The sequence below is a fragment of the Scyliorhinus torazame genome, chromosome 25 (genome assembly GCF_047496885.1).
Source record: "Scyliorhinus torazame isolate Kashiwa2021f chromosome 25, sScyTor2.1, whole genome shotgun sequence".
Lineage (NCBI taxonomy): Eukaryota > Metazoa > Chordata > Chondrichthyes > Carcharhiniformes > Scyliorhinidae > Scyliorhinus > Scyliorhinus torazame.
The window spans coordinates 7,242,126-7,255,262 of NC_092731.1; the positions used below are offsets into that span (position 1 = coordinate 7,242,126).

General features: G+C 59.8%; 1 protein-coding gene across 1 annotated transcript in view; it reads left to right on the plus strand.

Moving 5' to 3' along the window:
• The first annotated feature begins 952 nt into the window (after positions 1-952).
• LOC140402278 (homeobox protein SIX1-like) overlaps positions 953-13,137 on the plus strand; it is a 31,070-nt gene continuing 18,885 nt past the window's right edge. The window contains exon 1 of the mRNA XM_072489925.1: positions 953-1,365. Within this exon, the coding sequence (XP_072346026.1) occupies positions 970-1,365 (396 nt within the window). The 5' untranslated portion in view covers positions 953-969. The remainder of the gene's footprint in view (positions 1,366-13,137) is intronic.

The following is a 13,137-nucleotide window of genomic DNA, read 5'->3' on the forward strand; positions in this document are numbered from 1 at the left end:
TGCTGGGATCTCTCTCTGCGTCTACAGCAGACAGGAGGATGTGACACTGACCAGTGTCTGAGGTGATTGGCTAAACTGGGCTGAAGTCAGTTGGACCCCCCCCCCCCCCACTTGCCCCCTCCACCCCCCCCTCACCACTCCCCCCCCCCCCCCCCCGTGCTCACTCACCTCCATCATCTCCCTTCTGACAATGCCTGGAGTTTAAAATTCCCATGATCCCCCCTCTCCCTATCTCCGTGATCTCCTCCAGCCCCCACAACCCTCCGAGACCACCGCGCCCCCCCCCCCCACTCCTGCCTGGCCTCTTGCATACTCCTCCCGGTTATAATCACTCCACCATTGGCGGCCGCGCCTTCAGCGGCCTGAGCCCCCGTGTCTCATAACCCCCTCCCCAAACCTCTCTCCACCTCTCTCTCTCACCCCCTTCAAGACCCTGCCTAAAGTCCACCCCTTTGACCGAGCGTGCAGACGCCTGTCCTAATACCTCTCTCCACGTGACTCCGTGTCGGGGGGGGGTTGGGTTTGAGCACACAGGCGGGGATGTTTGGCTCTAAGGGGCGCTAAATAAATGCAAGCAGCTGTCTATTCCATATGTAGTCCCCAGTTTGCAGCCTGAGATGCTATTCGCCAGCCGTGCCTGTGTGTGGACTGGGGAACATTTGGCCTTACAGACGGGCTATCATGTTTCTGACACAGCCTCTGCGGTGAATTATTAAGAAAACCTGATCCTCTCAATCCCCCCCCCCCCCCACTCCCCCGCCCCAGGGGTCTGCCCAGCAGCCAATAAGCTGCTGTGAGGGCTGTTGCTGTGTACCGAGGCGGGGTTAAGGTGAGGGATTTTGCAGGTTGTCTGGGGAGCTGGTGCTGTGTCCCATTCTCGCTCGCGCTGCTCTTCGTCCGTGGGCGGAGGGGGAGGGCGGGTGGGTGGGGGGGGGGGGCGGGGGGTGGCGGGGACCCTGCACGACCACCATGTCCATCCTGAGCTCCTTCGGCTTCACCGAGGAGCAGGTGGCCTGCGTGTGCGAGGTCCTGCAGCAGGGAGGGAGCATCGAGAGGCTGGGCAGGTTCCTGTGGTCGCTGCCCGCCTGCGAGCAGCTGCACAAGAACGAGAGCGTCCTCAAAGCCAAGGCGGCCGTGGCCTTCCACCGCGGCAACTTCCGCGAGCTCTACAAGATCCTGGAGAGCTGCCAGTTCTCGGTGGAGAGCCATCCCAAACTCCAGCAGTTGTGGCTCAAGGCTCACTACGCGGAGGCTGAGAAGCTGAGGGGCCGACCCCTAGGGGCGGTGGGGAAGTACCGAGTCCGCAGGAAATTCCCGCTGCCCCGCACCATCTGGGATGGAGAGGAGACCAGCTACTGCTTCAAGGTGAGTGGCCTGGGGGTGGGGGTGGTTCTGAGCGTGCCGACGGGATCCACAATTTCCTGCTGGGGGGGGGGGGGGGGGGGGGGGGGGGGGGAGTTGGGGACCAGTCGAATTTTCACACTTGCTTCGAGATTCCAGTCCGATTCTCGCCCGGTGTGAAGTTGGGGTTCTGGGATCGGATTCTCCCAGAGCCGGGCACCAGAACCAGGAACAGAGGCGCTGGAGACAGGCAGCAAATTCCCAAATGGACAAATTCCAGGAAGAGATCCCGGGGATTGCCGGACCCCGTCAATTAGCGGAGGGATTTACACCACTCCCCGTGATTGAATGAGATTTACCCCCCTGTGATTGACAATGTTTGGGGGGGGGCATCAGTGTTTGGGGAGGGGGTCAGTTTTGGGGGAGAGAGGGGTCAGTGATTAACAGAGAGGAGGGTCAGTGATTGGACAGGGGGGGTCAGTGTTTGGGGAGAGGGCGGTCAGTGTTTGGGGGGGTCAGTGTTTGGGGGGTCAGTGTTTGGGGAGGGGGGTCAGTGTTTCGGGGGTCAGTGTTTGGGGGGTCAGTGTTTGGGGGGGTCAGTGTTTGGGGGGGTCAGTGTTTGGGGGGTCAGTGTTTGGGGGGTCTGTGTTTGGGGGGCCAGTGTATGGGGGTCAGTGTTTTGGGAGGGAGTCAGTGTTTGGGGGTCAGTGTTTGGGGGTCAGTGTTTGGGGGGTTCAGTGTTTGGGGGGGTCAGTGTTTGGGGGTTCAGTGTTTGGGGGGTCAGTGTTTGGTGAGGGGGTCAGTGTTTGGAGAGGGGGGGTCAGTGTTTGGGGGGATCAGTGTTTGGGCAAGTGGTCAGTGTTTGGGGGGGGTCAGTGTTTGGTGGGTCAGAGTTTGGGGGGTCAGTGTTTGGGGAGGGGGACAGTATTTGGGGAGGGGGTCAGTGTTTGGGGGGTGAGTGTTTGGGGGGCAGTGTTTGGGGGGGTCTGTGTTTGGGGGGGTCAGTGTATGGGGGGTCAGTGTTTGGGGCGGCCAGTGTTTGGGGGGTCAGTGTATGGGGAGGGGTCAGTGTTTTGGGGGGTCAGTGTTTGGGAGGGTGAGTGTTTGGAGAGGGGGGGTCAGTGTTTGGGGGGTCAGTGTTTAGGGAGTGGGTCAGTGTTGGGGGGGTCAGTGTTTGGGGAGGGGGACAATGTTTGGGGAGGGGGTCAGTGTTTGGGGGGGTTCAGTGTTTGGGGGTCAGTGTTTGGGGAGGGGGTCAGTGTTTGGGGGGTCAGTGTTTGGGGGGGCTATTGTTTGGGGGTGGTCAATGTTTGGGGGGGTCAGTGTTTGGAGGGGTCAATGTTTGGGGGGTCAGTGTTTGGGTGGTCAGTGTACGGGGGTCAGTGTTTGGGGGTCAGTGTTTGCAGGGGTCAGTGTTTGGGGAGAGGGTAGGTGTTTGGAGAGGGGATCAGTGTTTGGAGGGGGTCAGTGTTTGGGAGGGTCAGTGTTTGGGGGGTCAGTGTTTGGGGAGGGGGTCAGTGTTTGGGGGTCAGTGTTTGTGGGGTCAGCGTTGGGGTGGTCAGTGTTTGGGGGGTCAGTGTTTGGGGGGGCAGTGTTTGGGGAGGGGGTCAGTGTTTGGGGAGGGTGTCAGTGTTTGGGCGGTTCAGTGTTTGGAGAGGGGGTTAGTGTTTGGGAAGGGGGTCAGTGTTTAGGGGGTCAGTGTGTGGGAGGGGGGACCAGTGTTGGGGAGGGCGTCAGTGTTTGGGGAGGGTGGTCAGTGTTTGGGAGAGTCAGTGTATGGGGGGTCAGTGTTTGAGGGGGGTCAGTGTTTGGGGGGTCAGTGTTTGGGGGGGTCAGTGTTTGGGGAGGGGGTCAGTGTTTGGGGGTCAGTGTTTTGGGGGGTCAGTGTTTGGGGGGTCAGTGTTTGGGCGGGGTCAGTGTTTGGGGGGGTCAGTGTTTGGGGAGGGGGGTCAGTGTTTCGGGGGTCAGTGTTTGGGGGGTTAGTGTTTGGGGGGGTCAGTGTTTGGGGGGTCAGTGTTTGGGGGGGTCAGTGTTTGGGGGGGTCTGTGTTGGGGGGGCCAGTGTTTGGGGAGGGGGTCAGTGTTTGGGGGTCAGTGTTTGGGAGGTTCAGTGTTTGGGAGGTTCAGTGTTTGGGGGATCAGTGTTTGGGGGGTCAGTGTTTGGGGAGGGGGTCAATGTTTGGAGGGGGGGTCAGTGTTTGGGGGGTCAGTGTTTGGGGAGTGGGGACAGTATTTGGGGAGGGGGGTCAGTGTTTGGGAGGCAGTGTTTGGGGGTCTCTGTTTGGGGTTCAGTGTATGGGGGGTCAGTGTTTGGGGCGGCCAGTGTCTGGGGGGGCAGTGTACAGGGGGGGTCAGTGTTTGGGGGGGTCAGTGTTTGGGAGGGTGAGTGTTTGGAGAGAGGGGGTCAGTGTTTGGGGGGTCAGTGTTTGGGGAGTGGGTCAGTGTTTGGGGGGTCAGTGTTTGGGGGGTCAGTGTTTGGGGGGGCTCAGTGTTTGGGGAGGGGGGTCAGTGTTTGGGGGGTCAGTGTTTGGGGAGGGGGGTTTGTGTTTGGGGGGTCAGTGTTTGGGGAGGGGGTCAGTGTTTGGGGGTCAGTGTTTGGGGGTCAGTGTTTGGGGGGTTCAGTGTTTGGGGGGGTCAGTGTTTGGGGGTTCAGTGTTTGGGGGGTCAGTGTTTGGTGAGGGGGTCAGTGTTTGGAGAGGGGGGGTCAGTGTTTGGGGGGATCAGTGTTTGGGCAAGTGGTCAGTGTTTGGGGGGGGTCAGTGTTTGGTGGGTCAGAGTTTGGGGGGTCAGTGTTTGGGGAGGGGGGACAGTATTTGGGGAGGGGGTCAGTGTTTGGGGGGTGAGTGTTTGGGGGGCAGTGTTTGGGGGGGTCTGTGTTTGGGGGGGTCAGTGTATGGGGGGTCAGTGTTTGGGGCGGCCAGTGTTTGGGGGGGTCAGTGTATGGGGAGGGGTCAGTGTTTTGGGGGGTCAGTGTTTGGGAGGGTGAGTGTTTGGAGAGGGGGGGTCAGTGTTTGGGGGGTCAGTGTTTAGGGAGTGGGTCAGTGTTGGGGGGGTCAGTGTTTGGGGAGGGGGACAATGTTTGGGGAGGGGGTCAGTGTTTGGGGGGGTTCATTGTTTGGGGGTCAGTGTTTGGGGAGGGGGTCAGTGTTTGGGGGGTCAGTGTTTGGGGGGGCTATTGTTTGGGGGTGGTCAATGTTTGGGGGGGTCAGTGTTTGGAGGAGTCAATGTTTGGGGGGTCAGTGTTTGGGTGGTCAGTGTACGGGGGTCAGTGTTTGGGGGTCAGTGTTTGCAGGGGTCAGTGTTTGGGGAGAGGGTAGGTGTTTGGAGAGGGGATCAGTGTTTGGAGGGGGTCAGTGTTTGGGAGGGTCAGTGTTTGGGGGGTCAGTGTTTGGGGAGGGGGTCAGTGTTTGGGGGTCAGTGTTTGTGGGGTCAGCGTTGGGGTGGTCAGTGTTTGGGGGGTCAGTGTTTGGGGGGGCAGTGTTTGGGGAGGGGGTCAGTGTTTGGGGAGGGTGTCAGTGTTTGGGCGGTTCAGTGTTTGGAGAGGGGGTTAGTGTTTGGGAAGGGGGTCAGTGTTTAGGGGGTCAGTGTGTGGGAGGGGGGACCAGTGTTGGGGAGGGCGTCAGTGTTTGGGGAGGGTGGTCAGTGTTTGGGAGAGTCAGTGTATGGGGGGTCAGTGTTTGAGGGGGGTCAGTGTTTGGGGGGTCAGTGTTTGGGGGGGTCAGTGTTTGGGGAGGGGGTCAGTGTTTGGGGGTCAGTGTTTTGGGGGGTCAGTGTTTGGGGGGTCAGTGTTTGGGCGGGGTCAGTGTTTGGGGGGTCAGTGTTTGGGGAGTGGGGACAGTATTTGGGGAGGGGGGTCAGTGTTTGGGAGGCAGTGTTTGGGGGTCTCTGTTTGGGGTTCAGTGTATGGGGGGTCAGTGTTTGGGGCGGCCAGTGTCTGGGGGGGCAGTGTACAGGGGGGGTCAGTGTTTGGGGGGGTCAGTGTTTGGGAGGGTGAGTGTTTGGAGAGAGGGGGTCAGTGTTTGGGGGGTCAGTGTTTGGGGAGTGGGTCAGTGTTTGGGGGGTCAGTGTTTGGGGGGTCAGTGTTTGGGGGGGCTCAGTGTTTGGGGAGGGGGGGTCAGTGTTTGGGGGGTCAGTGTTTAGGGAGTGGGTCAGTGTTGGGGGGGTCAGTGTTTGGGGAGGGGGACAATGTTTGGGGAGGGGGTCAGTGTTTGGGGGGGTTCAGTGTTTGGGGGTCAGTGTTTGGGGAGGGGGTCAGTGTTTGGGGGGTCAGTGTTTGGGGGGGCTATTGTTTGGGGGTGGTCAATGTTTGGGGGGGTCAGTGTTTGGAGGAGTCAATGTTTGGGGGGTCAGTGTTTGGGTGGTCAGTGTACGGGGGTCAGTGTTTGGGGGTCAGTGTTTGCAGGGGTCAGTGTTTGGGGAGAGGGTAGGTGTTTGGAGAGGGGATCAGTGTTTGGAGGGGGTCAGTGTTTGGGAGGGTCAGTGTTTGGGGGGTCAGTGTTTGGGGAGGGGGTCAGTGTTTGGGGGTCAGTGTTTGTGGGGTCAGCGTTGGGGTGGTCAGTGTTTGGGGGGTCAGTGTTTGGGGGGGCAGTGTTTGGGGAGGGGGTCAGTGTTTGGGGAGGGTGTCAGTGTTTGGGCGGTTCAGTGTTTGGAGAGGGGGTTAGTGTTTGGGAAGGGGGTCAGTGTTTAGGGGGTCAGTGTGTGGGAGGGGGGACCAGTGTTGGGGAGGGCGTCAGTGTTTGGGGAGGGTGGTCAGTGTTTGGGAGAGTCAGTGTATGGGGGGTCAGTGTTTGAGGGGGGTCAGTGTTTGGGGGGTCAGTGTTTGGGGGGGTCAGTGTTTGGGGAGGGGGTCAGTGTTTGGGGGTCAGTGTTTTGGGGGGTCAGTGTTTGGGGGGTCAGTGTTTGGGCGGGGTCAGTGTTTGGGGGGTCAGTGTTTGGGGAGTGGGGACAGTATTTGGGGAGGGGGGTCAGTGTTTGGGAGGCAGTGTTTGGGGGTCTCTGTTTGGGGTTCAGTGTATGGGGGGTCAGTGTTTGGGGCGGCCAGTGTCTGGGGGGGCAGTGTACAGGGGGGGTCAGTGTTTGGGGGGGTCAGTGTTTGGGAGGGTGAGTGTTTGGAGAGAGGGGGTCAGTGTTTGGGGGGTCAGTGTTTGGGGAGTGGGTCAGTGTTTGGGGGGTCAGTGTTTGGGGGGTCAGTGTTTGGGGGGGCTCAGTGTTTGGGGAGGGGGGTCAGTGTTTGGGGGGTCAGTGTTTGGGGAGGGGGGTTTGTGTTTGGGGGGTCAGTGTTTGGGGGGGTCAGTGTATGTGGGGGTTAGTGTTTGGGGGGTCAGTGTCTGGGGAGGGGGTCAGTGTTTGGGGGTCAGTGTTTGGGGGGGTCAGTGTTTGGGGGGCATCAGTGTTTGGGGGGTCAGTGTTTGGGGAGGGGGGTCAGTGGTTGGATAGGGGGGTCAGTGTTTGGGCGGGTCAGTGTTTGGGGAGGTGGTTAGTGTTTGGGGAGGGGGTCAGTGTTTGGGGGGTCAGAGTTTGGGGAGGGGGGGCAGTGTTTGGGGGAGTCAGTGTATGGGGGTCAGTGTTTGAGGGGGGTCAGTGTTTGGGGGGGTCAGTGTTTGGGGGGGTCAGTGTTTGGGGGGTCAGTGTTTGGGTAGGGGGTCATTGTTTGGGGGTCAGTGTTTGGGGGGTCAGTGTTTGGGGGGGTCAGTGTTTGGGGGATCGGTGTTTGGGGGTCTGTGTTTGGGGGGGCCAGTGTATGGGGGGGTCAGTGTTTGGGAGGGGTAAGTGTTTGGGGGTCAGTGTTTTGGGGGGGTCAGTGTTTGGGGGGGTCAGGTGTTTGGGGGCATCAGTGTTTGGGGAGTGGGTCAGTGTTTGGAGGGGTCAGCGTTTGGGGAGGGGTCAGTGTCTGGGGTGGGGGGTCAGTGTTTGGGGAGGGTCAGTGTTTGGGGGGGTTTCATAGATTATCATAGAATTTACAGTGCAGAAGGAGGCCATTCGGTCCATCGAGTCTGCACCGGCTCTTGGAAAGAGCTCCCTACCTAAGGTCAACACCTCCACCCTATCCCCATAACCCAGTAACCCCACCCAACACTAAGGGCAATTTTGGACACTAAGGCCAATTTATCATGGCCTATCCACCTAACCTGCACATCTTTGGACTGTGGGAGGAAACCGGAGCGCCCGGAGGAAACCCACGCAGACACGGGGAGGATGTGCAGACTCCGCACAGACAGTGACCCAAGCCGGAATCGAACCTGGGACCCTGGAGCTGTGAAGCAATTGTGCTATCCACAATGCTACCGTGCTGGGGAGGGGGTTCAGTGTATGGGGGGTCAGTGTTTGGGGGGGGGGTCAGTGTTTGGGGGGGGTCAGTGTTTGGGGGGGTCAGTGTTTGGGGAGGGGGCCAGTGTTTAGGGGGTCAGTGTTTGGGGTGTCCGTGTTTGGGGGTGTCTGTGTATGGCGGGGTCAGTGTTTGGGAGGGGTTCAGTGTATGGGGGGTGGTCAGTGTTGGGGGGGTCAGTTTTTGGGGAGTGGGTCAGTGTTTGGGGAGGTCAGTGTTTGGGGAGGGGGCCAGTGTTTGGGCTGTCAGTATTTGTGGGGTTCAGTGTTTGGGGTCTGGGTCAGTGTTTGGTCGAGTCAGTGTTTGGGGAGGGGGTCAGTGTTTGGGGGGTTCAATGTTTGGGGTTCAGTGTTTGGGGGTCAGTGTTTGGGGGGTCAGTGTTTGGGGCGGTCTGTGTATGGGGGGGGTCAGTGTTTGGGGGGTTCAGTGAATGGGGGGTCAGTGTATGGGGGGTCAGTGTTTGGGGGGTCAGTGTTTGTGGGGGTCAGTGTATGGGGGGGTTAGTGTTTGGCGTGTTCAGTGTATAGGGGGACAGTGTTTGGGGGTGTCAGTGTTTGGGGATGCGGGTCAGTGTTTGGGGGGTTCAGTGTTTGGGGGTCAATGTTTGGGGTGTCAGTGGTTGGGGGGTCAGTGTTTGGGGAGGGTGTCAGTGTATGGGGGTCAGAGTATGGGGGGTCAGTGTTTGGGGGGTTCAGTGTAGCGGGTGTCAGTGTATGGGGGGTCAGTGTTTGTGGGGGGTCAGTGTATGGCGGGGTCAGTGTTTGGTGGGGTCTGTGTATGGGGGGGTCAGTGTTTGGGGGTCAGTGTATGGGGGTGGTCAGTGTTTGGGGAGGGGGTCAGTGTTTGGGAGGGTCAGTGTTTGGGGGGGTCAGTGTTTGGGGGGTCAGTGTTTGGGTAGGTCAGTGTTTGGGGGGTCAGTGTTTGGGGGGGTCAGTGTTTGGACGTGTCAGTGTTTGTGGAGGAGGTCAGTGTTTGTGGGGGTCAGTGTTTGGGGGGTCAGTGTTTGGGGGGGTCAGTGTTTGGGGAGGGGGTCAATGTTTGGGGTCGGTCAGTGTTTGGGGTGTCAGTGTACGTGGGGTCAGTGTTTGGGGAGGGGGCCACTGTTTGGGGGGGTCAGTGTTTGGGGAGTGGGGTCAGTGTTTGGGGAGTCAGTGTTTGGGGGGTAGTGTTTGGGGGGGTCAGTGTTTGGGGGGGTCAGTGTTTGGGGGGTCAGTGTTTGGGGGGGTCAGTGTTTGGGGAGTGGGTCAGTGTTTGGGGGGTCAGTGTTTGGGGAGGGGGTCAGTGTTTGGGGGAGGTCAGTGTTTGGGGGGGTCAGTGTAAGTGGGGGTCAGTGTTTGGGGAGGAGGCCAGTGTTTGGGGGGTCAGTGTATGGGAGGGGGGTCAGTGTTTGGGGGGGTCAGTGTTTGGGTGGGTCAGTGTTTGGGGGGGGGTCAGTGTTTGGAGGGGTCAGTGTTTGGGGGGGGTCAGTGTTTGGGGAGTGGGTTAGTGTTTGGGGGGGTCAGTGTTTGGGGAGGGGGCCAGTGTTTGCGGTGTCAGTGTTTGGGGGGGGTCAGTGTTTGGGGGGTCAGTGTTTGGGGGGGGGTCAGTGTTTGGGGGGGTCAGTGTTTGGGGGGTCAGTGTTTGGGGGGGGGTCAGTGTTTGGGGGGGTCAAGTGTTTGGGGGGGGTCAGTGTTTGGGGGCGTCAGTGTTTGGGGAGTGGGTCAGTGTTTGGGGGGGGTCAGTGTTTGGGGAGGGGGCCAGTGTTTGGGGTGTCAGTGTTTGGGGGGGGTCAGTGTTTGGGGGGTCAGTGTTTGGGGGAGTCAGTGTTTGGGGCGGTCAAGTGTTTGGGGGGTCAGTGTTTGGGGAGGGGGTCAGGGTTTGGGGGGTCAGCGTTTGGGGAGGGGGGTCAGTGTTTGGGGGAGGTCAGTGTTTGTGGATCAGTGTATGTGGGGGTCAGTGTTTGGGGAGGGGGCCAGTGTTTGGGGGGTCAGTGTTTGGGGGGGGGTCAGTGTTTGGGGGGGTCAAGTGTTTGGGGGGGGTCAGTGTTTGGGGGCGTCAGTGTTTGGGGAGTGGGTCAGTGTTTGGGGGGGGTCAGTGTTTGGGGAGGGGGCCAGTGTTTGGGGTGTCAGTGTTTGGGGGGGGTCAGTGTTTGGGGGGTCAGTGTTTGGGGGAGTCAGTGTTTGGGGCGGTCAAGTGTTTGGGGGGTCAGTGTTTGGGGAGGGGGTCAGGGTTTGGGGGGTCAGCGTTTGGGGAGGGGGGTCAGTGTTTGGGGGAGGTCAGTGTTTGTGGATCAGTGTATGTGGGGGTCAGTGTTTGGGGAGGGGGCCAGTGTTTGGGGGGTCAGTGTTTGGGGAGGGGGTCAGTGTTTGGGGGGGTAGTGTTTGGGGGGGTCAGTGTTTGGGGGGTCAGTGTTTGGGGAGTGGGTCAGTGTTTGGGGGGGTCAGTGTTTGGGAAGGGGGCCAGTGTTTGGGGTGTCAATGTTTGGGGGGTCAGTGTTTTGGGGAGTGGTTCAGTGTTTGGGGGTGCAGTGTTTGGGGAGGGGGCCACTGTTTGGGGTGTCAGTGTTTGGGGTGTCAGTGTTTGGGGGGGTCAGTGTTTGGGGGGTCAGTGTTTGGGGGGGTCAGTGTTTGGGGGGTCATTGTTTGTGGGGTCAGTGTTTGGGGGGTCAGTGTTTGGAGGGGTCAGTGTTTGGGGGGGTCAGTGTTTGGGGGGTCAGTGTTTGGGGAGTGGGTCAGTGTTTGGGGGGGTCAGTGTTTGGGAAGGGGGCCAGTGTTTGGGGTGTCAATGTTTGGGGGGTCAGTGTTTGGGGGGGTCAGTGTTTGGGGAGTGGTTCAGTGTTTGGGGGGTCAGTGTTTGGGGAGGGGGGGTCAGTGTTTGGGGAGGGGGGTCAGTGGTTGGAGAGGGGGGTCAGTGTTTGGGCGGGTCAGTGTTTGGGGAGCTGGTTAGTGTTTGGGGAGGGGGTCAGTGTTTGGGGGGTCAGTGTTTGGGGAGGGGGTCAGTGTTTGGGGAGGGGGTCAGTGTTTGGGGAGGGTGGTCAGTGTTTGGGGGGGTCAGTGTATGGGGGGGTCAATGTGTGGGGCGGTCAGTGTTTTGGGAGGGGGTCAGTGTTTGGGGGTCAGTGTTTGGGGGGTCAGTGTTTGGTGGGGTCAGTGTTTGGGGGGTCAGTGTTTGGGGGGTCAGTGTTTGGGGAGGGGGTCAGTGTTTGGAGAGGGGGATCAGTGTTTGGGGGATCAGTGTTTGGGCAAGGGGTCAGTGTTTGGGGGGGAGGTCAGTGTTTGGGGGGTCAGTGTTTGGGGAGGGGGGACAGTGTTTGGGGAGGGGATCAGTGTTTGGGGGGGTCAGTGTTTGGGGAGGGGGGTCAGTGTTTGGGGAGGGGGTCAGTGTTTGGGGAGGGTGGTCAGTGTTTGGGGGGGTCAGTGTATGGGGGGTCAATGTGTGGGGGGGTCAGTGTTTGGGGAGGGGAGTCAGTGTTTGGGGGTCAATGTTTGGGGAGGGGGGGACAGTGTTTGGGGAGGGGGTCAGTGTTTGGGGGGTGAGTGTTTGGGGGGGGCAGTGTTTGGGGGGTCTGTGTTTGGGGGATCAGTCTATGGGGGGGGTCAGTGTTTGGGGCGGCCAGTGTTTGGGGGGGTCAGTGTATGGGGGGGGTCAGTGTTTGGGGTGTCAGTGTTTGGGAGGGTGAGTGTTTGGAGAGGGGCGGGTCAGTATTTGGGGGGTCAGTGTTTGGGGAGTGAGTCAGTGTTTGGGGGGGTGTCAGTGTTCGAGGGGGTCAGTGTTTGGGGGGGTCAGTGTTTGGGGAGTCAGTGTTTGGGGGTTCAGTGTTTGGGGAGGAGGACGGTGTTTGGGGAGGGGGTCAGTGTTTGGTGGGTCAGTGTTTGGGGAGGGGGGTCAGTGTTTGGGGGGGTCAGTGTTTGGGGGGGTCAGTGTATGTTGGGGTCAGTGTTGGGGGGGTCGTTGTTTGGGGAGGAGGGTCAGTGTTTGGGGGGTCAGTGTTTGGGGAGTGAGTCACTGTTTGGGGAGGTCAGTGTTTGGGGAGGGGGCCAGTGTTTGGGGGGTTCAATGTTTGGGGGGTCAGTGTATGGGGGGTCAGTGTATGGGGGGTCAGTGTTTGGGGGGTCAGTGTTTGTTGGGGTCAGTGTATGGGGGGTTTAGTGTTTGGCCTGTTCACTGTATAGGGGGTCAGTGCTTGGGGGTGTCAGTGTTTGGGGATGCGGGTCAGTGTTTAGGGGGTTCAGTGTTTGGGGGTCAATGTTTGGGGCGTCAGTGGTTGAGGGGTCAGTGTTTGGAGAGGGTGTCAGTGTATGGGGGGTCAGAGTATGGGGGGGTCAGTGTTTGGGGGGTTCAGTGTATCGGGCGTCAGTGTATGGGGGGGTCAGTGTTTGGGGGGGTCAGAGTATGGCGGGGTCAGTGTTTGGTGGGGTCTGTGTATGGGGGGTCAGTGTTTGGGGGTCAGTGTATGGGGTTGGTCAGAGTTTGGGGAGGGGGTCAGTGTTTGGGAGGGTCAGTGTTTGGGGGGTCAGTGTTTGGGGGGGTCAGTGTTTGGGGGGATCAGTGTTTGGGGTGTCAGTGTTTGGGGGGGGTCAGTGTTTGGACGTGTCAGTGTTTGTGGAGGGGGTCAGTGTTTGTGGGGGTCAGTGTTTCTGGAGGGGGTCAGCGTTTGGGGTCGGTCAGTGTTTGGGGGGTCAGTGTACATGGGGTCAGTGTTTGGGGAGGGGGCCAGTGTTTGGGGGGGGTCAGTGTTTGGGGAGGGTGTCAGTGTTTGGGGGGTTCAGTGTTTGGGGGTCAATGTTTGGGGCGTCAGTGGTTGGGGGGTCAGTGTTTGGGGAGGGTGTCAGTGTATGGGGGGTCAGAGTATGGGGGGTCAGTGTTTGGGGGGTTCAGTGTATCGGGCGTCAGTGTATGGGGGGTTCAGTGTTTGGGGGGGGTCAGTGTATGGCGGGGTCAGTGTTTGGTGGGGTCTGTGTATGGGGGGGTCAGTGTTTGGGGGTCAGTGTATGGGGTGGTCAGTGTTTGGGGAGGGGGTCAGTGTTTGGGAGGGTCAGTGTTTGGGGGGGGTCAGAGTTTGGGGGGGTCAGTGTTTGGGGGGTCAGTGTTTGGGGGGGGTCAGTGTTTGGATGTGTCAGTGTTTGTGGAGGGGGGTCAGTGTTTGTGGGGGTCCGTGTTTGTGGGGTTCAGTGTTTGTGGAGGGGGTCAGTGTTTGGGGTCGGTCAGTATTTGGGGGGTCAGTGTACGTGGGGTCAGTGTTTGGGGAGGGGGTCAGTGTTTGGGGGGGGTCCGTGTTTGGGGAGTGGGGTCAGTGTTTGTGGGGTCAGTGTTTGGGGAGGGAGTCAGTGTTTGGGGGAGGTCAGTGTTTGTGGGGGTCAGTGTACGTGGGGGACAGTGTTTGGGGAGAGGGCCAGTGTTTGGGGGGTCAGTGTTTGGGGAGGGGGGTCAGTGTTTGGGGGGATCAGTGTTTGGGGGGGGTAGAGTTTGGGGGGGTCAGTGTTTGGGTGGGGC